Here is a 25646-nt window from a genome sequence, read left to right as displayed (position 1 = left end):
ATATCACATATTTTCCTCATATTGTGCAGCCCTGGCAACAAGCAAACTAACCGATCGATACAGTGGTAGACCAGCAAATCCTGTGTTCTGCGTGGTAAAATTACAGAGCCCATCGTAAAGGGCTGTCTGATGGCAAGATAAAGTATTTCTAAAATATAGCGTACACTTAAACTAATATTTATTTTTAGGTGGGCCTTTTATATACGTTGCTAAAATATGTTTTGCTGCCGGCCGCGTCCACAGCAATACATCGCTTTGTTTCTGTGCGGTAACTCCTGTCTGTTTCTCCAAACTGGGGGCGTGCCGACCGTCATCTACTGTAGGTAATACACTGACTGATGGATAAGTACCTCATACAAGTGTTGGCTGGGAAATAAAAAGGGACAGAAGTAAATACAAAAAGCATACTCTCTTTTTCTCCATGGCTGCCAAGTGTATAATTTCTCCATTATGTATGTATTTAAAATGTTGTCTAAATCATGTATTTGGAAACGAAAACAAACATGGGCATTGAAATCTAAACATACCATTGTTTGGAGCATTTACCATTGTTCAGTCTTGTATTTATGGAGTGTACAAAACCAATTTAAGCTTGTGTGTAGGGTTGCAGCTAATGATTCTTTTCTGACAATCTAGCAAATGTCAAATATAATAATAGTGACCATTATTATTTCCCAGAGTCCGAGGTGGTTTCTTCAGATTCCAAAACACAAATTTATTTAATTTACTGTAATATATGGCAAAGAAAAGCACCAAATGCTCAGATAAGTTGACATCAGAAAACATTTAATATTTAAATAGTTGCAGATTATTTGTTTGACGATCCATCGATGACTTTTCAGCCCCAATTGCAAGATCAACTCTGACACTGTGAACTGGGCAGATTGAATCCTTATGATTCTGTTTTCGAAGGGTTTTAGAGAAAAAGCAGCAGTTAGTTTGCAGCAGGATGACAGAATTGGCTTAGTTCCTCATCTGTGCCTCGATATTTGGTGCTGTCGCGTGCAATGATGCTTTCGCAATAAGAAGAGGAAAGTACCTGTTGTGCAACGCTTTGGTAGAGTTCTGTGTGAACTGATTGCTGCAGCTAAAAGACAGGATAAAGGCCCTGATCTTGTTCATCTTTCAGTTCTAGAGAGAAAAATCTCCACCAGACAAACGAGGGAGGAGCTCATCAAGAAAGGAGTTCTCATCCTCGACCAAGGTTCGTCTGATCATTCATTCACGTGTCTTCATTCATTTCTTTATTTCCACTCATAAAAGGCTTAAGGTTCAGCTGTATTGTCATTATACAATACAGGATTCACTGTCCTTCAGTGATTACATTCGTTTGTGGTCAGCAAAAGCAGAACTCAAAAGTTTGACCTCTGCTTAACTGAACATCACTGTTTTTTTTTTTTTTAAATCTCTTTTAGATGAAACAATCAACAGTGAAAATCTGAATGGCCATCCCACGTCTGGTGTGACAGCAGAGGAGGTCAAAGTGGACATTGAGTCTCCAGAAACAGCGCTGGAGGACAAAACGGGTAACGTCTGGATGAGTTACTGTGTCCAACATGAGCTTTTGTCATTCTGTGACCTGTAATCTAGGGCTAATTGGTGTCCTTTTTAAAGGTACAGTGTGTAGGATTTAGCAGCATCTAGTGGTATGGTTGCAGATTGCAACCAACTGAGTACCCCTCCGCTCACTCCTCCCGTTCCAAGACTAAGGTAACGTGAGCCACCAAGTATTAAACTGTGGTAACGTTGTTTGCCTCGCTCAGAGGCCATCCTTACCATAATAATTAGGGCTGTCAATTGATTAAAATATTTAATCGTGATTAATTGCATGATTGTCCATAGTTAATCATTAATTATTAATGATTAACTATAATAATTAATTTGCATTAATCATACATTTTTTGTATCTGTTCAAAATATACCTTAACGGGAGATTTGTCAAGTTTTTAATACTCTTATCAACATGGGAGTGGATAAATATGCTGCTTTATGCAAATGTGTGTATATATTTATTATTGGAAATCAATTAAAAACACAAAACAATGACAAATATTGTCCAGAAACCCTCACAGCTTCTGCATTTAGCATAAAAAATATGCTCAAATCATAACATGGCAAACTCAAGCCCAACAGGAAACAACAGCTGTCAGTGTGTCAGTGTGCTGACTAGACTATGACTTGCCCCAAACTGCATGTGATTATCATAAAGTGGGCATGTCTGTAAAGGGGAGACTCGTGGGTACCCATAGAACCCATTTTCATTCACATATCTTGAGGACAAAGGTCAAGGGACCCCTTTGAAAATGGCCATGCCAGTTTTTCCTCGCCAAAATTTAGCATAAGTTTGGAGCGTTATTCAACCTCCTTCGCGACAAGCTAGTATGACATGGTTGATACCAAAGGATTCCTTAGGTTTGCTAGTTTCATATGATAGCAGCATCTTTACTAGCTTTAAATCTGAGCCCGCTATAAACTAAAATTCACAAGTTGCGTTAATGCATTAAAGAAATTAGTGGCATTCAAATTAATTTGCATTAACACGTTATTATCACGTTTACTTTGACAGCCCTAATGATAACACTACGGAAGTCAGACGGCGGCTGGCAGTACCACGGTTTTACACTCTGCGGCTCACGTTAACACAGTTTCACAAGCGCGTTGGAGAACTACGATGGCCTTCAGGGAACGTGAAAGGCTCTCTCTAGAGTCAGTGTTTGGTTTGTCCGTTTTGTTCTACTGTAGAAACTTGGCGGAGCAACATGGTGGACTCCGTGAAGAGGACCCCCTCCCTATGTAGACATGAAGGGCTCAGTCTAAGCTAACAAAAACACAATGATTCTTAGTTTCAGGTGATTATACACTAATGAAAACATAGTTGCATGATACACACTGTTCCTTTAACCTTTGGACCTCTGCACTAGTTGAGGCTTTAGACCTGGGGTAATAGTTTCTCACTGGTATACAATAAACTTCAACAAGAATTTACTTTATCAAGGGGTTTCTTGAATGTGTCAAACTTCCATTTTCAAATTCAGAAGAAGAATTGTTAATGTGAGAATACCGGCACAATTATCCCAGAGACAAAACCTTGGATTAATCATAAATTATACAATGTGAATATTGATATTGGCACAGTGTTTGTTGAATGAAGAAATTGTCGTACCTACACAGAGAAGAAAAAAAAAAGATTAGAGAAGTGAGTTTCAAAGAGGCCCTTTCTCTCCAGTTTTATTAGATATGATCATGAAATTACGCCTCAAGCATATAAAATGTTTTATGGTCCAAGTTTATAGATGTTTTTCCTGTAACATGGAGATATTCTGTATCCACAGTGGCATTAATGTGTCCAGAAGACAACAACGATAATGTTTTATATGCTAGAACTAACTGTTGCAGCTTTTTTATATTTTTAGATGTTTGTTGCTCTTGAAATCTCTCGGTCATGGAATGCATTCGTATCGGCAGCCGTTTCCTGGCTGCCATTAAATCCTCTGTGGGACAGGGTCTAATGTGTTCATTATATCAGCCTGCAGCAGGCATCCACAGTCTGAACAGAGCGGTAGCCATCTCCTAATGCCTCCCTCTCCCTCAGGAGACAGGCCACTGTTCTACTCTCTGATGCTGCTTAAGTGTTGTGCTCTTCTCATCTCAACCCTGTTAGCATTGAACTCGGAGCCATTTGTTTGTTCGCTTGTCAATAATCAGAAAGGAACAGGCAACAAACAGTGCAAATACAGGAACAGAACACACATGCCTTCACAGTGGGAGGATAGGGGAGGCTAATAGGTACATTTGATCTGCCATAACCCAAGCCTTATACATTATTCATCTTGACACAATCCGAAATAAAAGCTGCCCAAGACTAACAGATCAAACATCCTCTCTCATCATCATCATCATCATCACCAGCTCTGTCATACTCACTTCTTATCTTTCAGCATCACTTTCCTTTGCTTGTCTGCATGTCCATCTTTTTTCACAGATGTGCATCTTTTATCTTTCAATCCCTATTTTAACCTTTAAATACCTTCCTGCTTCCACTGATCTGCTCAGAGAGGTGCGATATTAAACAACCCCTCGCCCGAGCAAAGCAGGTGCGACCCCGGGACGCTCAAGCTAAAAAACAGCAAAGCGCCACTCTGCCCGCCTCTTCCAAACCTGCGGCCGGCGCTGCGGCCACAACCAAGCACAGAGACGGCGCTTCGGGGACTAAAAAGACTGCTAAAACCACAGGCAAGGCAGGCTCATCCACTCAAGCTAAAGCTAACCCGCGGAGCACTAACACCACTAGTCGCGGGACTGGTAAGTTCAGCTAGTTGGGACTGAAGCCTGCTTGCCTGTCAGTGTTTCTTGCCTGCGTGCCTCCCTGCATGGTAAATGTGCTTGTATCACTGTTTGAAGGGAATAAAGACTCACTTTAAATGTGTCTGCACTTGTAAACCATGGCGACACATACACCCCCTCATGTATTTGATGTAGGTCTGTCAATCGATTCAAATAGTTAATCGCGATTGATTGCAAATTAATCGATCATGTTTTATCAGTTCAAAATGTACCTTAAAGGGAGATTTGTCAAGTATTTAATACTCTTAACCACATGGGGGTGGGCAAATATGCTTGCTTTATGCAAATGTATGTATATATGTATTACTGGAAATCGATTAACGACACAAAACAATGACAAATATTGATATTGGTACTGCATTTAGCATTAAAATATGCTCAAATCATAACATTGCAAACAAGCCCAACAGACAAAACATCAGCTGTCAGTGTGCTGACTTGACTATGACTTGCCCCAAACTTTTATTTAAATTATCATAAAGTGGGCATGTCTGTAAAGGGGAGACTCGTGGGTACCCATAGAACCCATTTTCATTCACATATCTTGAGGTCAGAGGTCAAGGGACCCCTTTAAAAATGGCCATGCTAGTTTTTCCTTGCCAAAATTTAGCATACATTTGGAAAGTTATTTAGCCTCCTTGGGGAAAAGCTAGTATGACATGGTTGGTACCAAGAGATTCATTAGCTTTTTTAGTTTCTTATGATGCCAATATATTCACTCTAGTTTTAAAATGAGCCCATTACAACCTAAAAATTACAAGTTGCGTTACTGCGTTAAAGAAGAGTGGCTACCAAATAGTATTCCTGTCTCTCCGTCTTGATAGTGTCCTTTCCTAATTAGAAGAGATTTCCAGTGAAGTGAGTAACTGTAGAAGTTTTTATGATATCTGTTTCTGAGAAAGCAGAAGTGAAAATGTTTTAGCTCAGCTCTGTAAAACGCCAGAACAACTTTGTGTGTGTAAGCGAGATGCACATGAGTGTGACTGAGGTCAGTGTAGCATGGCCCTCATAAAATGAGCTCCGACAAGCTCATGTGGTTTTGATTGATTGGATGATGCCATGAAATGATCATCACCCTTCATCCAGTGTGTGTGTGTTTGTGTGTGTGTGTGTGTGTGTGTACTTCTTTAACTTACAGCATGGTGGAACTGAGCAGCACAGAGCCCAGAACTGGAATGTTGCATGTGATGTTCATGCTGTCTTTTCTGGAGGCCTCTGTGTATTTTATTTTGAGTTATTGTGGGAAGTGGACAAAAGTTGTTTTATTTAATTTTTTTAAAACACACAAAGACACTTCACAGACATTTAAAGGACTGCTTCAGTCAGTATTATCTTAGGTGTTCTTTGTTTGTTGCACTTTTCTTTTTTTTTTTTATGATTATAAATGGTTATTCTAATACTGAAATGTTATGGCTGCCAGCATTTTCTAATAGAGCAGTTTCTTATTGTTTTAAACCAGATGTGTTTGTTAATACATAATTATATACTGTAGATTAGGAACAAAATGATTAGTATATCAGTGATAAGTCAATGACAGAAAATTGTCAATGTGAATATTTTCAACTATTTATAAGAATTAGGGCTGTCAATCGATTAAAATATTTAATCGCGATTAATCGCATGATTGTCCATAGTTAATCACAATTTATCACACATTTTTTTATCCGTTCAAAATGTACCTTAATGGGAGATTTGTCAAGTATTTAATACTCTTATCAACATGGGAGTGGACAAATATGCTTGCTTTATATAAATGTATGTATATATTTTTTTATTGGAAATCAATTAACATTATGACATGGTTGGTACCTTTTAGTTTTTCTAGTTTTATAATGCCAATATCTTCACTCTAGCTTTAAAACTGAGCCCACTTCAACCTAAAGTTGCGTTAATGTGTTAAAGTAATTAGTGTCGTAACAACGAATTTGCGTTACCGTGTTATTATCGTGTTAACTTTGACAGCCCTAGTAATAATGGATTAAGTAATGAAAACAATCATTAGTGGCAGCTCTACTGTACATGCTGAAATTAAAGTTTTTTTCTGCTACAGCATACATATCTGCTCTGTCAATGACTTTAAAAATAATAAATAGTAAGAATCAGAAACCAAAAGAGAAACTTATATTTTAGATTTTGTGATTAGAGGTTTGAGTAGACCTTACTCTTAAATACTACTAACAACACGCTGTCTGCCCTTGACTTGTTTGCCATAGTGCAAGTTTGTCAACTTTTTCTCTTGTTCCCCTGCCGGTGCTTAGCCTGCAGGCTGCTGTCAATCAAACACAGATACGCCCCTCCAGCCAGCTGAGACAAAAAGTAGTATTTCTGATATTTCCCCAAACACCTTTTTTTTCTTCCTTTTTAATTTTGAAAAGAATACTAACTATACATTTATACAACACTATGACAATGTTTTTGACTCCAAAAAAAGATGCCTAAATGCATAGAATTTATATAGATAGAACCGCCTACAGACAGCTGAGAGTTTTTGTTTACGTAACCTGCATGTCTTCTGTGGGAGAAAACTTGAGCACCTTGAGGAAAGAAAAAGTCAACATTTTTCCCTTCTCACTTTCTCTTGCTCCTGGTTCTCCTCAGCCAAATCCTCCCATCCAAAGAAGACAGGATTCACGACAAAAACAACCACCACCGCCTCCACCTCCAACTCCAACTCCATCCCTCGTTCTCGTGGGTCTAAGGACTCTGCAGCACATACTGAGGGGACCAACCGGAAAGCAAACACTCCCACCTCTTCCTCCGTACCTCAAAAGGCCCCCTCAGAGACTTCTAGCCAGCCTGGGGAGTTAAAATCCTCGCCCCTTTCCTCACACACCAAGCCTGCCTCATCTAAAGCCTCAGGCGATGAGGCAGAGGGAACTCCGGCTGCTTCTCATCCTGCTCTAGAACCTAAATCTGCTCCCAATGGCTCAACTGCGGGTGAGGAGACCCACAAGGGTGTGGCTTCTGAACCTACTGTCCTGTCTCCCCTTATCAACTCTGCTACAGAGGACACTTCCTTCACAGAGGGAGAGACGGGGGAGAAACGGGGGAGAACGGGAGTGGAGGGGGGAGATGAAGACAAGAAGAAAGGAGAAACAGTGTCTGCTGAGGAGAACAGCCTGAGGTAAAAATGTTGTAAAGACATGAGAGTTGGTGAAACATGTTTGTCCTCTCTGCACGTCATTTCTTATACATCTAGAGTACATCACATCTAAAATATTAGCATTTGGTGGATAACAGCTTTACAGATCTCAGGATTTGTCCCATTTCAACAAACATGTGTCTTGTTATTGTTCCCTGCAGGTCTGCTGAGGGCCAAGCTGAAAGGCCACAGGGCCACAGTGTGAACACAGAGACGGCCTTGGTGACGGTGATCCCCGATAGGCCGAGAGACAGCCAAACTAGTGACTCTGACTCCGACGGACCAATCCTGTACCGTGATGAGGAGGAAGACGAGGAAGAAGACGAGTACACGACCAGTATGGCATTCATTTTTGCAACGCATCACACAGTAATGGAGATCCACATGAAACGCTTTTGTCCAAGGTGCTTGGGAGGTTGCGCTCCTGTCGCGCCTGCCGTTACTAAGCAACCAAAACCTGCGTGCTGCGATGACGATGATGAAGTTGCGGTAATTTAGCAGTAAAAACCGCACTGACTAAACTAAACAAAGTCAAAATAAATATAAATCACAGTAACATTACTGCAACTATTTTCATCTCGCTGGGGCAGCCATCGTGCCCTGGAAAAATGGGCGCTTGGGAATGCTTGCGCGCTGCGATGACGTCGCTCTCACATTTGCCGCGCGTCTACATTAACAACAATGGATTTGAGGGCGCAAAAAACGCGTCATTTCATTAAGAATATGCTATTTATTTTGTAAATGCTGGCTAAAAACTGGAAGGAACAAGCAGCTCTAGCTTCTTATTCACGTTTGACACAGTGATGCTCTTTAGAGAACACTCAGTCACCAGTTCATTAGGTTCCTCTTTTACTTTCACACAATTTGTACGTTTTAAACGAGTCCTAGTCACGTGCACCTGCAGTTTGTGGTATATATCAAGCTGACCAGTGCTTTATATATATCGTTCCATCTCTGTTCCAGGCGCTCTGGCCATTAGGATCCGCCGACGAGACACCCTGAACATCAAACTGGGGAACCGACCCAGCAAGAGAGCGCTGGAGGATTTAAACATTCTGCCGCGGAGCTCGGAGACGGAGAGACAGGAGCTACGACAGCAGATTGGCTCCAAACTAGTCAGGTACACACTGTCACACACTGTCACACACACACACACACACACACACACACGCTCAGCATGCTGTGAAAATGTAGCGAGGTGTGAATTTTCATAGTAGATTTGGCGGAGCTCTGGGATAATAAGCTGTTAATTGTTTTTTTTTTTGGTGTAGTTGTGGGTGGTGTACTGGCACAAATGATGCACAGTAAAAATCTGTGCTGAAGTTTAGTTTGGTCTTTTCTACCAGATGAGGGTGTGTAAAATAAATAAAAAAAGTTACTTTGATAAGTCATGTTGTTCTTTCTGAAGTCGGTGCAGTGTTTAAATCATTTCTTATGTGCTCCTTGTAGAAAAGTTTGTGAACACAGTTTTCTCCTTTTAGGCGCCTGAGCCAAAGACCCTCCACAGAGGAGCTGGAGCAGAGAAACATCCTCAGGCGTAAGTTTCTGAAATACACTATTGATGTGATACACTGTGTTTATGATTATTGTGATGTTTAGAAATTTAAAGGTGCTAAATGTGAGCACATCTCCTGCCTGTGCACGGCTCCCAACATGGCAGCGGCTCGCAGCTAACGGCGCTAACAGTTAAAACAAAGTCAACAGTGCTGTCAGAGCTAACTTTGTTAACTGTTATATGTTATCAGCTGTATCCGCCGTATGAGCGCAGTGCAGAACAGCAGCCGTGAGCTAGCCAGTGGGGCACGCTCACATGCACTAAAAGCACGCGCGGCCAGCCCGTCTATGTCAACAAAGCACGGAGAAGCTCTGATTACAACACACACAGAGGGAGAGCGACTTCACTCTCTGCTCAGGTAGACATTACTCCTGTATATCTTTACATAGACAACAGTTGTTTGCTGCTATATTAATGCTCTGGATAGCATAATAGAGCACCTTTTAAATAGTAAAATCACAATTGTTTTAGTTATGGCAATATAATGAAAAATCAGTATGGTTGCATGTAAATGTGTGCGCAGTTGCTGCTACTTTAGTTTCCAAACTTGCCTCGTTTTTATTCACACCTAACAAACTTGAAATAAATCACGCTGACAGTGTTGCAAAACCTCATCTGATACATGGTGGGATGGTGTTAACCTGCTAGTGAAAAATGGAGTAACACCAGGTAGATATATTAGGCACTGATACAATCTGTAGTCTTGGTCTTATCTCTCAAACTTGAAATTAGCAAGTGACATCCAGCGATAGAATTTGCTCAAAAAATTGCTTTTATTGTAGTTTCCTGCCGTAGAACTACATGTTTCTAAAGCTCCGTATTTTACTGATGGCACATTTCTTACGCCTCACATCAGAAGCACTGTTGGAGAATTACAGTTGATAAAACTAGAAACATGGTTCATTATGGCCATATAATTAAAGTGACTCATAAAATGTTCTTGCCATTTTCTTGCCAACACTTTATAATAACCATCATTTATACAGTATAAATTGACATTAATGAACAAATTGGAAAACTGGAACATCTACTTTATGTTAGACACATAATAATGCTGTTGCAATTATGACCTAAGCTGACCTTTTCTTTGTGTGAACAATAAAAATGGATATAAAATCAGAGGTAACACTTTATCTAAAGATCATTTATAAATGATAAATTGATAGTTAATAATTATTTTACTGTTAACAAACAACAAAGTGATAATATAATAATTATTATTAGTAATGCTATAATTTATGTTATTTTAATAGTTTATTGTTGCACCCATTATAATATTTTATATACTTTATATATACGTATTTGTTATTGATTAAGATATTGTTTGTAAACCTTAAAGAATTTCTTTGTAAAACATCTATAAACATTACATAGAAAGTTGGACCAGATAGTGGTAGCACTTTGTTAATGGTTAATAATTGGTTTGTAAATTGTCCATAAACAATATTTGGATGGCTATAATAAAGTTGCAACTGATGATTATAGTACCTTGTTAAATGGTTAATAAATACTTTGTACAACATTTATTATCATTATTTGGATAGATAGTTAATACTTTGTCAATGGTTAATAATTGTTTTCTGGTCCATCTATATATGTAATGTTTATAGATTCTGAAAGGTTTACAAATCATTTGCTGATCACAAACAAATACTTAATATAGTATAAACAATGTTATAGTGTGTGCAACAATAAACTGTTAATAAATAGTTTACTAATGTAATCAGAATGTAATTGTTATCAGCTATGATCCAATTTATATAATAATAATAATAACAATATAGAATTTAAAAACGAATTATTTCATATTACAAAAACTAATGATAAAATAACATAAATTATAGCATTACTGATAATTAGTAAACATTATTAATTATCATTTTGTTGTTTGTTAGCAGTAAAATAAATTAACTATCAATTTACCATTTATAAATGATGGTTATATAAAATGTTACCTCTGATTTTATTTTCTGTGAACCTGTTTACACGTCCATTTGTATTCTTCACACAAAGAAAAGGGCAGCTTAGGTCATAATTGCAACAACAATATTATGTGTCTGTCTAACATAAATATCTGGGTAAGAAGATAGAGGGTCCATGTTATAACAGGTATTGTGGTGTTCCAGCTGTGGCAGCAACAGATTGCCAGATACGACCTTGTGTGTCTCATTAATTAGATAGACGAGAAAGATATGTCTGTCTAAATTAGGAGTTACTGTCTATTAGATTACACTGAGCTGATGTGGTCAGTCACACTGATGCCTTTATTATTTTACAGACTGCCTCAAAATTGGGTTCATAGACTTTTATTGTTTTTTATGCCTCCGCGCCGACGACAGCCGGAGGCATTATGTTTTCAGGTTGTCCGACCGTACGTACGTCAGTCTGTCTGTCTGTCTGTCTGTCTGTCTGTCTGTCTGTCCGTGAACCTGATATCTCAGGAATGTCTGAAGGGTACAAACATCCACTTGGACTCAACGATGAACTGATAAGATTTTGGTGGTCAAAGGTCACTGTGACTTCACGTCCGTCCCATTCTCATGAAAGCGATATCAGGAACACCTGGAGTAAATCTAGCTTTTTCTGTTCCTTGCGTTGGTCGCAGTACACCACATTAATAAAAGTGAAGTTAGCTCAGGCCAGTTAGTACACACTCTACGCACTAGCCACAAACAAATATTAAATAGATCACTAGTTCTCAACCAGGGATCCAGCTACCCCCAGGGGACCTTTAAGGAGTTCCAGGGTGTCCCCAGAGTAATGGGAAATAGTTTGTTTTCACTATTTAATTCACTATAGAAGTGAGCCCAATGTGAGTAAGAGTCATAAGAGTGACTACTCTGATCATAGGTTTCACTTCCTCCACGGTAGTTGACAGCTATAGACGTCTGGTCTTAATAAATCTAACGACCAAACTCTTTTCAGATGGAGGTCCCTGAAGCCAAATCTTATTAAATGGGGGGTCCGTGACTTGATGTGTATCAATTTAGGGGTCCTTGACACAAAAAAGGTTTAGAACCAATGAAATAGACAGTCAAATAGTCAATAAAATGTGTGTGTCATGCTACCAAGCAGGGCTTAAATCACTCTGCTGGAGGGTTTGCTGGCTCGCTTTTTGTGCCAACTTTGCGTTTCAGAGACCTAAAAGAAGCATTTGAGCTTTGGGTTATTATATTAATATAATTTCAAAGTCGTTTTGCTCTTGGCCTTACTGAACCAGTACAAACTGCTTTTTCTCCTGCTAAAGGTTGAGTAAATATGCTTTATGCTAAGTGGAAAATAAGTAGAGAATAGCAGCTCACAATCACCAGTTTGTATCCAGCAGAGGTGGAAGAAGTACTCCGATCTTTCACTTCAGTAAAAGTACTAATACCTAGAGATACTCTTGCATTTAAAATCTCACTTGAACAAAAGTACCAGCATCAAAATATACTTAAAGTACCAAAAATAAAAAATACTTATTATGCAGAATAATATATATATTGTATTTTTGTTTTATAATTATTGATGCATTAATGTGTTCATCACTGTAATGTTGCAGCGGGTAAAGATAGAGCTCATTTTAATTACTTTATATGCTGCTGGGTAAATTACCCTGGGGATCAATAAAGTTTTATCTTGATCTAATATTACAACCTAATTCATTAGTTGATTATATTTGATATTATTAATCTGCAAAGTAACTAAAGTTATCAAATAAATATAGTGGAGTAAAAAGTACAATATTTACCTCTGAGATAGTTAGAGGTAGAAGTGTAAAGTAGCAGAAATGGAAATACTGAAGTAAAGTACAAGTAGGTCAAAATTGATTTGTGGGTACCCATAGAACCCGTTTTCATTCACATACAGTATCTTAAGGTCAGAGGTCAAGGGACCCCTTTGAAAATGGCCATGCCAGTTTTTTCCTCACCAAAATTTAGCGCAAGTTTGGAGCATTATTAAATCTCCTTTGCGACAAGCTACTATGACATGGTTGGTACCAATGGATTCCTTAGGTTTTATAGTTTTATAAGATGCCAGTATCTTCACCCTAGCGTTAAAGAAATTAGTGGCGTTAACGTGTCATCATCATGTTAACTTCGACAGCCCTAATTGTGGCATAACCCAACAGTATAACATGACTAGAAAAGAACTTAAAGATATCTGAACATTGTGTCTGATCAAGTTCATCCGTCTGTGACTACAGTTTATCCACGAATGGACACGTTCAGTTTATTGAGGCTGTAACTTAACACATTAAATACACAACAGCTGTTAAACTGCTAACTGGCTGGTGTGGTGATGCTGATCTGCTGACATCAAGAGTGCTGAAGGGCATGCGTTTGCATTTTTACCCAGATTATGCAACCAGTTGGTTTACTGCTTCAGTGCACGGCATCCATGTCGAGGTGTTGATACTTTTAAGTATTGTGATTTACAGTGTAACACCTGTAACACAGCCTCAGTCCGGTCATAGCACAGGTAAAATGAAGCCAGCCTCCGATGTGTACAGCATGAAGACCAAGATGACTTTTCATTTAGAAAGTAACACAGAAAGAAAAGAGTAGTTTTATACAGTTCCCAGTTCTGATTATGGGAAAGAAGAGTGACTGGTTTCTGTGCTGTGAATCTCAGACGGCTTCTATTTCAATCTCTGATGGGATCGCTAGAGGTCAAAGAGTTTACCGACATCCCAGCAGGCTTGTTGTCTACACAGACATGTACATATAATACAACCATAAAGATGCCACGAGAGAGAGAGAATGCATTACAGATTCAACTCATGTGATTCGTTCTGTCTCTAGAAGAAATCAAAGGACATGAATTCCCCTCTAGCTGCTGTTTATGTTAAGGCAATCGCACCGCTCCACAGCCATGGATACACTTTAATATGACGGATCACATCGTGCTGTTATAAATAGAAGCAGTAGCTCGTTGCAGACACGGTAGGTGTGAAATGACTCTGTTGGTTCTCTGCATGCAGACAAGAATGAAGAGGAAGAGCATGAAGCCAAGCAGGAGATTAAAAGGAGACTCTCAAGAAAGGTACTGTAAACACCAACCACACACACACACACAGAAAAGACACAGTGAGTCTATATTTAGCTGCTAATATGTTTCGCTCCACCTCATGAGTCACTGTAAGGAGGCAGAAAAGATACTTTGTACGGAAATATCAGCCCATCTAGTGGACACAGACGGAACTGAAACTTGTCTTTCAGCCGAGAGGCTTTCTGTCTCTTGTGATTAAAGACGACATCCGCTTCATAGAAACCTTTTAACCCTCTGAGACTCACAATAGACCAGTTTTTGTCTTTTTTAGGGAGGTACAGGGGGGCTTTAGGGGGAGATAGTAGGTCAACAGTAGATGTCACATAGAAGTGGTGTACATCATCTGAAAGCTGGGAACCTGAAGATTGATTTGATTTGTGAAATTGTGAAAGTGTATAAGGCCTTAGAACATTATGATGGAAGTATATGGTGGTCATTCCCATGCTGTATTATTTCTCATAAGTTGATGCAGCAATTTTTGGGTTGATAGCATTTGTTACACAGATTTAGTGCTAAATTTAATAATTTTTTACCACTCGAGAATTGATAAAAATGATCAATTATAGGCTTTCTAGTTTTGTATAATATACCTTCACTCTAGCTCTAGAACTGAACCTGCTACAGCCTCTGAAAGACAGTAAAGTTGGTTGGGATCGTGGGTCTCAAGGGGTTAAATAAGCAATACAGGGTACAACCACAAAATTAATCATAGGCATATACAGTATGTTAGACTTTAATATAACTTAAAACTAAAAACAAAAACAATGAGAAGACCATTCTTGAATTTTGATGTTTATATTCTAATTTATTTTCCTCTTTCTGTGTGTGTGTGTGTGTGTGTGTTTGTGTAGCTGAGTGTGAGGCCCACAGTGGCAGAGCTCGTCGCCCGCAGGATCCTGTGTTTTAACGAGTATGTGGAGGTAACGGACGCCAAGGATTATGACCGGCGGGCAGACAAACCCTGGACACGGCTCACTCCCGCTGATAAGGTGCTACAGTTAATATCTGTATTATTTTTGTTTTTTATTGTTTGATAGGTTGGCTGCTTTTTTCCTTTTATTATGTTATCAATTTATCAACCTGTTGCTAGTCGGTGTTGCATAAATGTGTAATATACTGGGTGGAGGAGGGGCTTTTAAACTCAGGCACTCAGATGATGATGTGCCACACATCAACAATTAGGGCCAGTAGTCCAGACTCCGCAGCTGGTTCACCTGCAATACAACTGAGCAAAGAGAACACGGAGAAATCGAAGTCCTGGGACATAACATAAGTTATATATCAACCTGAAAATGCAAACACTACAGGCGGTTAAAGGATATCAAAGCACACTGCATTGACAAAAGTAGGAGGACACCTGAACTTTAAACCCATATGGAATTGCTGAATATTTAAATCCAAAACCTTGAGCATTAAGCTGATGATATAACAGCCTCCTCTCTTCTGTGGAGGCTTTCCACAAAATGTTGGCTGCAGGGATTTTTCAGCTCACAGTTGGTGCTCCAGTTAACCCCAAAGGTGTTTGCATGGAGATGATGTCAGGGCTCTGTGGAGGCTAGTCAAGTCTTCCATATAGAAAGTCAGAAAACTTTATTTTTATGGACCTTGCTTGGTGCACAGGGACACATGAAAAACAACCCCAAACCAAAAGTACACACTGTATACTTTTGCTTGTATAAGCCGGGTTTACACCGAAAGTTCCTGGAACATTTAGTCCCTGGAGCTGCTTTTCAAGGAACTAAAAGGTTCTTTTAGCCCACTGTTGTCTGCGTTTCCACTGCAGTCTAAAGACCTGCAAAGATTAGGCAAATTAGTCAGCCGACGTATGCAAAAACAACATGCATGGGACGATGGCTGCTGGTGGTGAACGCAGTAAACACTCTGCAGACTGCAGTTCATTGAGCTCGCCTGTTTCATCTAAAAAACATGCTGGAACATTTTGTCTCACTGCAATGACATTTACTGCTGTATATATTTACTGCTGCATGTTGGATGTAATGAATGAAATGCAGCAGAGGAAAATGAAATTAAGAGCAACTGTCTCCACAGTAAGTCATCAGTAGAGTGTTTGAGGGTTATTTATTTGTGCTTTAGAACGTTAATGCCGTGAAACAATCAACAATCGCTCGTACGATCTCAGCCTCTTTTTTCTCTTTTTTTTTTTTAATTAGTCGGGAAGCCGACAGCAGAGCTTAACTTTACTTTCAATGTTGTCAAACATTCTCCCCTCGTCCTAAAATGGTCCTAAATCGATACTAGAGTGCTTCCTTGTTTTATGAATGAAGAAGTACAGTTGAAGCAGCGGTGCTGTGTGTGTGTGTTTCACCAATCAGCGACGGTCATCACTGCAAACGCCACCTCAAAAGTTCCAGTACTCTCAGAAAGTACTACCCCCCAACCAGGGCCTTTTTGGGGGTAAAAGTTCCCTGTAAAACATCCCCAGAACGTAATTTAGACTCTGATACCTGCAGTTGAAATGCAGTGAGTTCCTCAAAAGGTTCTTAGTTCCAGGGGAAAGTTCCTGCGGTGGAAACAGGGACTAAAGTTTATGTAGCACTTGATGAAATTCACCTTGCTCACATGAAGTGAGATGATACATGTGTCGACAGAGAAAGAATATAAGTGCATGCATGTACCAGATCCACTGTACAAATGTCTTTACAACACCTGGTAGAAGGAGAAAGGCCCTCAGTTTGCTGGAGAGCAGTTTTTATGTCAAGCCTGCCCTCTGCTGGTGATGTGTAGAAATACACAGCCCACAGAAATCACATAGACCTTTACCTCCTGAATGCTGAACGCTCACAGACTTTAATTTGCATCACCAGGCTGAGTGCAAGAGGGAAGGACAAATGCAGTATGAGGACAGGGATAGGACTTCATGTCACCCTTGGCCAGTCAATTGCAAGGCTCATTTTTCATATATAATTTAATAAAACTAGGAGTTTGTTACTAACTTTCTGAATCCAATAATCCTATATATTAAGAATATTGTTTGGTAAATCAACATAATCCTAAACCAACAAAGAAAAATACATGTATTTGCTGCTGTATACATGTAATCTTGTTCTTGACAGCATTTTGGACTGTCAGCGTTACAACATTACACTATGAATCGTGGGTAGTTCCCTGAAGTGAAGTCTGCAGCTGCGCAGATTTATGGAAAGTATTAGTATTATAAGGCTGCTTCCTCTTAGTTTGTTGTTTTGGTCTTAGTTGACTAAGATTTCTTTAGTCGATTAGTCATTTTTTTATGCTTTTTCCATGCTGAATGACTGAAGACACTTCTGAGCACACTCTGGTAAACACAAGATTTAAAGTGGTGCTTTTGTGTGATTCTTTGTGGAGAAACTCAGTTTTACAGTTTTTACATTAAATCAACTAATCAACATCAATTTTATATAATATTAGTCGACTAATTGTTCATTTGTTTCACACATATAAAAAGACAGTGAAAATACAATTCGCATGAAAGGATGGTGGAAGGGTGTGGTAGAAACCAATTATGGCTTGTATAAAAAAAACACACCTAAACCGATAGCACAAACACCGATATCCGATCCGGTATCGGTGCATCCCGAGTATATAGACAATGACACAGAGGAATCCATTAAACGTACATTTTCATTCCATAAAACAGCTCCACAAAATTTGATAGAAAACTGACCGCGGGATATTTTATACAAAGGAAGATGAAGATTCTCAGCCTGTCTCGTTGGGTAATTATGGAATGGAGAGTTGTTAACAAAATAATATCTAAAACTATTAAGTAAATCTGCATCCTTATATTTCACTTTAAAGACAAATGTACAGGTTTGAAGAATGTCGATGTTAAATATAGTCAACAATTGTAATTTTAAAAAAAGTGGTGCGTACGTGCGTACGTGCGTACGTGCGTACGTGCGTACGTGCGTGCGTACGTGCGTGCGTACGTGCGTGTGTTGGGGGAGCAGGTGGCCTTGTCCTGCTAAGTGCATTTTTATCATTATCATGTTTGTGTGTTCTGCCTCTCAGGCTGCTATCCGTAAGGAGCTGAACGAGTTCAAGAGCCGAGAGATGGAGGTTCATGAAGACAGCAAACAGTTCACCAGGTACTGGAGCGGTCGATGACCTCCACTCTGACCGTAACTCATGTATTCATTAGTAGTCATCACCATAAATCCTGCTGTTTATCAGCTCACATTGATCACAGCCATTTCCACTGACGGTAAAGTCTCGATTTACACACCTGGGTGGACTCCAGTTCATTAGCCTCAGCCATTGATTACTAATAAAGTTCAGGTTCACTCTCTCATATGTTATTATTAGATCTGTGTGGCATGGTTTCATATTGTATCGCTGTACTGAGCGCACAGAGATCAAGTCCACCAGTAAAAACTTCTACACCTTTTAATTCAAATATATTTCCAAAACAACTACATAATGTTTCACTAATAACAGTTAAAACTGCTGATTCACTATTAGTGGAAGATTCGCAATATTAGACAAAAGTTTTATCTGAACACTGTTAACGTTTGCCTGTTTTATATTTTTATGATCCATGCTGTTAATCTGATTTTGGCATTGTATATATTGTATATATTTTGGATTTGCACCTTATTGTTCTTAGTAGAGCTGTCAACCGTTTAAAATATTTCATCGTTCACATTTTTTATCTGTTCAAAATGTACCTTAAAGTATCAAGTATAAAGTATTTAATACTCTTATCAACATGGGAGTGGGCAAATATGCTTACTTTATGCAAATGTATGTGTATATTTATTATTGGAAATCAATCAACAGCACAAAACAATGACATATATTGTCTAGAAACCCTCACAGAGCGTTAAAGAAATTAGTGGCGTTATTTGTGTTAACCCATTATTATTGCGTTAACTTTGACAGCCCTAGTTCTTAGACTTTTATATTTGCACTCTTCCCACTTTATATTGCAACTGCTGCACACCAATCTCCCTCTGGATAAATAAAGTTTTATCTTATCTTTTGTATTCCCATAATAGCTCATGAAACAAATAGCACCTTTATCTATTGCTGCAGCGTTTAGATCAGTCATAAATATTTCGCACAAAAACATCAAACCATTTTCATTCTCTAAAGCATTTGGCTGACTCTCAAAATAAAATTCAAAGGAAAATCCATATCAGATCAATATGTAGCAGCAATTATACTGGATAATAAAATTGTTACAACCGGTAAAACCCACAGAGAAAAACAGGACTCAACAGCACAACTCAGAGCAAGGCAATGGTACTAATCAAACAGTCTTTACTTGCCAAAACAGGTTCAATACATTAGAAACATTAACACTAGAAATGGATGGGACGCTTGACTCGGGGGACAAAGACGAACTGGCACGGAGACAGGAACACACAGACTAAATACTCTGGGGAGATGAGGCTAAATAGGAGCAGGTGAGGATGATTCGGTGCAGGTGAAACCAATCGGGGAGGGTTAGGTAATCACACAGGCGGGGAACACACAAGGGCAGGAAGGGAAGTATCTCAAACGAGAGAAGAGGTAAGTAACATAAAATAAAACAGGAAAAAATAACTGAATATAATAAACATTAAAAACACATAACCTAAGGAGCAGGACGAGACTTGACACAAACAGTGTGCAGATTCTAATTTAGCTGTGAATATCTCTCGCTTTCTTGAGCACCTGCTAAAAATGTTTTTTTTTATGTTTATGGGCTGTCACTTAAAAAAAAAAAAAAATGAAGTTGGAACAGATGAGAATTAACTTTTAGTAAAACAAATATGATTGCCATCCATGTAACCCTGTATTTTGTCTGCATGTATGTCTTTGCTCCGCAGTGACGGAAACTAGAGAATAGGGCTTCATAATTAATCATCATTTTATTGAAATCACAATATGGCCTACTGCAATTTTCAAATAGCAGGAGGCGCAGTATTTGTTAAAGGTGAAAAGTGTGCCAAAATACCATTTTAAATTAAATATTGGGGTGCTGCAGAGTATGGAAGACAGAACCTGTCAAAAGAAATAAATTAATAAATTAATTAATAAATATGCCATTAAAATGAGCAAAAGTAATATTAAAAATAAATTTAGTCTTTAATAAATTGATAAAATGTGACATACATTGATATTTCTATTTAATTTTCTTTTTTATTTATTTACCTTTGTAATAATTCCCTGGACACGGCTTACTCCTGCTGACAATGTGCTACAGTTAATAGGCCGCATTTTAAAATCTGGATTTTTATTTTTTTTATTGTTTGATACGTTAACTCCTTATAATAAAAAAAATAATATAAAAATAAATGTAGTCATTAATAATTGTTAAAATGTGACATACATTGATATTTCTGTTTTAATTTGCTTTTTTATTTAAATAACACATATTATTACACATATTCTACAGACTTAAGAAAACATCTTTGTTTGGTACAGATCCCCGCAAAAATAATAATTTTAATATGTTTTTAAATAAAAATGAGAATAATGATGTAAAAAATAATAAGCATTATTTAGCCTCCTTCCCCACATGGTAGTATGGTTTGGTTGTTACAAATGGATTCCTTAGATTATCTACTTTCATATGGCATTAAAACAAATTTGCGTTAACGCATTTGTTATCGCATTAGCTTTGACAGCTCTAGTATGTGTGTATTGTATTTTCATAAACTAAGCCTGTGAATGTATTTTCAGATTCCATCGGCCCTAAGCGCTCTCACTGCCAGCTGGACGTCAGCACCGAAAGCTTTCCGGTCCACAGCTCCCAGCAGTCCCCCGGCCCTCCAGACCCTCAGTCCACGTTCCTTTGGGATCCTCTTGCGCCTGATATGTATTCTGTCTATAGTGACAGCTACAGGTGTGTCTTAAGGCCTTGGCCATCCATGGACACCAGTGAAACATTTGCACATATCTATAGTCAGAACAGTGGTGTGTATAGCGCTCTGATTAGATTATTTATTGTAGATGGCCAGAATCTGCTGGTATGTGATATTTGTTTTTTTGGTTCACTTCAGGACTCTTCATGAGAGGTTCCAGGGAGGAAAAATAGGCAAAATATTGTGGCTAGTGAATGTGGCTCAATTGTACAAAAGAGTTTGTGTATTTGCCAAGGTCTGCCTTGTCATAAACTGCCATATATGGGCATCCTCCTAGAACAGGAAATGAGAATGATTGGCTGGTTGCGTGCTGATGTCAGTGCCCATGTCATAGATCAGAGGGGAGGAGAGGCAGTTTGTTCTGCTCCGATGTGCCTCTCGGAGTTGAATTTGAAATACTGCAGTTCATTTTTAGACATATTTAAAGTATATTGCCACTAGAGGGCATTATATCATAAGAATTATAGACCGTGAGGATGAGGAGGTGTATGTAGATGAAGAATAATCTGAAGTGTTATATTTATAACTGCTGAAGCTGAGGGATCGGTGGGCACCTGAGGCTCTAATAGTAAAAGTGCAATGGAAATCACTCCTGTTCTAGCCAATTCTAATTCCTCCTGATGATACACAATAATCATGTACCATCATATAATGTATCTTATGTTGAGTTATTAAGTGCAAATCTCTGATTACAAAGTGCTGGACTTGCAAGTTTTAGAGTGTTTTCATTTTAGGCTTTTGGCCGGAGCTCTGACTCAGAGTGACTCGGTGCCAAAGATAAAGCAGGAATTTGATTGTATGTTTGTCTTTTTATTTGAAAGTTTTGATTTTGTTTGGCAGACTTCCTTTGAAGGTATTGGGAATAGAGAACAGGCAATTGGAGTGTCCACCAGTGAAGCAATCAACAGGCCTCTTGAAGAAGTCCAGAAGTACTTTATTTTCCATTTCCTTGAACATGCTTTTGCAATTTAATCTGTCAGCCTGTGATAGACACTTAAGGAGAGCTTTGCTGACAAGTGGTCCTTTTACAATTTGCCCTAACATGCACCTTGAATCCAGCAGTAAAAATCCGTTTTTTTTATTTCTCTTTTGAACCGGAGAATTCAAAGGAATTGTTCAACTTTTTGGGAAATACAAAATTAGTTGATTTACAAAAACTTAATCTGGCAACTATTTTCATAGTCGATTAGTCATTTCAGTAATTTAACAGGTGGTGATTTAATGCTGTTTTTTTTGTTATATATGACATTAAACTGTCAGGATTAATACTGCCGGGATTTGGACCGATCTCATAAAACAAGCTAAGGAAATGTCCATTATAACTGAGAAGTTATTTTCCATTATTTTCTGACATTTTATAGATGAAAAGAGGAAAAAATAATCAAATGAATTGACTGTCAAAATAATCATTAGCTGCAGAGCTAAAATGCCAAATGCCAATGTTACGGCCAATTACACACTGGGGGCGTTTGTTTTTTTCTTCGTGCTATTAGTTCGCACGTCAATATATTTTCTTGAACTGTTGTTTTTGTCACGAGTAATTTAACACAGAATGCAAATAAGCAAAGCTGTTTTTTTCAGAACAAAGTGGATTTTTCTGAGCTTTCACACCACGAATAACGGCATGTTGTGAACTTTGTCACTCCAAGGCAGCGCATAACAGATTCACTCTTTCCGCTCTTACCTTTCACAATAAAAGCTTAGACATATATACACTGTGTAACTGTTTATCTGAGGCAAATTGACTAAAATAGTAGCTTTAGGCCAGTGGTTCTCAACCTTTTTTGTGTCAAGGACCTCTAAATTGATACACATTAGGTCACGGACCCCCATTTGATAAGATTTCACTTCAGGGACCTCCAATCTGAAAAGATGTTAATTGTTGTGATTAGACCAGAATTCTATAGTTGTCAACTACAGTTGAGGAGATAACCGTGGAGGAAGTGAAACATATGATCAGAATCTGACTCTTGCTGAATTAAGAGTGAAAATAAATTCATGAACTCCTTCAAAGACCCCTGGGGGTCGAGAACCACTGGATGGTAAATATTCGCAGGCGAGTATTTAGCATTTTTGTTTTGTTTATTTGTATAGATGAGTATTGAAGCAAAGAGACGAAACTGGTGTTTTTCTAACAACAGCTGCTGCCTCAATTTTTGAAACGCTTATTATATTTATAAAATGTTATTGTTCAACACAAGCCATTTCGGTAGAATATGACAAAATAATCTTGTTTTACTTTTGTACGGCACTTTTTAGGCGGACGTTTCACTGGCATCTGACCCAAAATAGCGGAAGCGTACCTCTGCTGCTGGGTGCTGATGTTGCAGTGGAACGAACAATTGACTTTCACTTCTTGACAATATCTGTTCTTTGTATTCGTCACGCCCCCCGGTGTGTAAAGGCTTATAGCCGAAAAGTTTGATACCACCAGCAGGCGATTAGCTTAGCTTAGCATAAGCACTGGGAGCAGTGGGAGACAGCTAGCCTGGCTCTTCACATTTCGTTTTTTGTACACATTAAAAAGACAAGATTTATTAAGAGGTGCTGGTAGATTTGTTTGTATCCTTTTGAACAGAGCCAGGCTAACTGTTTACCCCTGTTTCCAGTCTTTATGCTAAGTTAAGCTAAGCTAAGCTAATTGCCTGCTGGTTGTAACTTCACAAGTAGCACATAGACATGAGAGTTTCGATCATCTCATCTAACTCTCAGCAAAACTGTGAATGAGAGGATTTCCCAAAATTTCGAAATTTTACTTTAATATCACATGTAAGGCAAAACTAAAATATTTGTTACAGTAATCTAAGCAGACAGAAGGGAGGTTATGAAGCAGCATGGTGTATTTCTTGGCTCATTTTATATTCCAATGCTCTTCGGGATTCAATTTGTATTTTGTGCACTCTTGGAAAGGTGTTTAGGCTTTCATAAGTCTAAATTGATTTTTTTATTGTGATGAGATTAAATACACATAAGTAAAGCAGTTGGCTGCACAACAACTTAACTACACTCAAGAGGATTTGCCTTTGTTTAAATGTGCAGACACAGACATTTAGTGTGTGTGTAGATTTATGGTTTGTTAGCAACGTGGATGAGGTGGTTCACCTTTGGTGCATTTATAGATTTTCTGCTTCAAAATGCTCTGAATACTCGAGATGTATGTTAATGCAAAATGTAAAGGGGATCAATTAATAATGATTTGTTTTTGCGTGAACGCCAGAAGGTTTTGCTGAGCTATCAGACAAAGAAAAGTCAGTGGTGAAATGTCGGACAGATATGCAGACAGAGAACCTGAACTTAGGACTTTCTCTCAAAAATATTTCAGGAGAAGCTGGGACAGAAAAAAACAAATCATGGCGTGGCTGTTCAATGTTTTTTTTCTTCCCAGCATATTTGGAATATAAAGGAGACGTTGGTTGAAAAGTGATTGACAGGTTGAGCTTGCTGACGTCCAAAGGCTTGTGTTCTCATAATAGACCTTGTACGTTGATAACACTTGTCATTCTTACAAATAGTAACTGAATAGGAGAGCTTTATTCTTTGTGCTTCTGAATGTGCGGAGGTTGTAACAGGAAATGATGTACAGTGATTGAAAAGAACCAACAGTATTCATTCATGTCAATGTCTATGTTGTTATATATATTGATTATTTTGTACATAATGTATATCAAGCATGTGCATACATTGAAATCAATTTTACTACCATTATGATACAATAGAACTTTGATGTGAATGTTTTAAACTCTGATTTTAGTTGTCTTATTTTTATCATCCCCAGACAATAATAATGAACAACGCAGTCTCACAGCAGTTTGTGAATTAGTCACGTAACTTAATTTATTTGACTCGTGTACATAGACACAAATTTACTTTTTTTTCAGCACGACTTTCAACAACGTATTTTTAGTGCGTTTTCCACGAATGTCCAGCAACAATTTCCACTCCTGTCTTTTCAAAATAAAAGTACTAATTTAGGCTTAGGAAAAGATTGACTTGTTTAGGTTTAGGCAAAAAAAAACTACTTAGGCTTAGGAAAAAATCTACTTGTTTAGGTTTAGGCAACCAAACTACTTAGGTTTAGGAAAAGAGTGACTTGGTTAGGCTTAGACAACAAAACTACATAGGTTTAGGAAAAGATTGACTTGGTTAGGCTTAGGCAACACAACTACTTAGTTAGGCGTGGTAAAAGATCACAGTTTGGGTTGAAGTGCTGTAACTTAAGTACAAAAGTTGCGTGACAAATAAATCAACTTTGACTTCTGGTTTCACATGGGACACAAACACCGGTCCTGTGTTTTTTGACCCAAGCCATCCACCCTGACTTCCTCCCTACGTGGCGTTCACTGCTCTTTATTCTTCCCGGTTCACAATTACGTGGATAACATACAAACGTATTTCGTGCTGACCATCACATGTGTCTATGGACACGAATCAGTACATTAAATTGACTATTTCACAAACTGCTGTGCGACTGGGCTGTAATGAAATGAACTGTTCAGTACATGTATAAGTGCTGTTTCTAGGCGGCATATTGTTGAATAACTGTCATGTCTTTACCAAACCTACCCGTTTCCTAAACACTCCATGAAAAGCCATTATACAGGATGATAGTGATAAATCTCTTATTTGGTATTCTGTTCCACCTTCACTTTAACTCAAGTCAGCAGGTGCAATGCAGTAGGTATTTCATGGGTGGCGACTCAGTTTAAAAGCAATTTACAATCCT

At 38.4% G+C, this 25646-nt stretch overlaps 1 protein-coding gene across 4 annotated transcripts in view; it reads left to right on the top strand.

Moving 5' to 3' along the window:
* The window catches only part of phactr2 (phosphatase and actin regulator 2), a 52053-nt gene extending 27131 nt beyond the window's left edge, over window positions 1-24922 (top strand). For 2 of the 4 annotated variants that reach the window (XM_074646176.1, XM_074646175.1), the window contains exons 3-13: window positions 1130-1204; window positions 1416-1526; window positions 4054-4302; window positions 6943-7468; window positions 7648-7823; window positions 8450-8606; window positions 8968-9023; window positions 14005-14066; window positions 14924-15061; window positions 18084-18160; window positions 20742-24922. In XM_074646176.1, the coding sequence (XP_074502277.1) occupies window positions 1130-1204; window positions 1416-1526; window positions 4054-4302; window positions 6943-7468; window positions 7648-7823; window positions 8450-8606; window positions 8968-9023; window positions 14005-14066; window positions 14924-15061; window positions 18084-18160; window positions 20742-20757 (1643 nt within the window). In that variant the 3' untranslated portion in view covers window positions 20758-24922. The remainder of the gene's footprint in view (window positions 1-1129; window positions 1205-1415; window positions 1527-4053; window positions 4303-6942; window positions 7469-7647; window positions 7824-8449; window positions 8607-8967; window positions 9024-14004; window positions 14067-14923; window positions 15062-18083; window positions 18161-20741) is intronic. The other 2 variants (XM_074646178.1, XM_074646177.1) reach the window with 1 other exon arrangement.
* The last annotated feature ends 724 nt before the right edge of the window (window positions 24923-25646 follow it).

Source organism: Sebastes fasciatus, chromosome 9 (assembly GCF_043250625.1).
Source record: "Sebastes fasciatus isolate fSebFas1 chromosome 9, fSebFas1.pri, whole genome shotgun sequence".
Classification (NCBI taxonomy): Eukaryota; Metazoa; Chordata; class Actinopteri; order Perciformes; family Sebastidae; genus Sebastes; species Sebastes fasciatus.
Note: the sequence above shows the minus strand (reverse complement) of the source record. Positions and strands in the feature narration are given on the sequence as shown.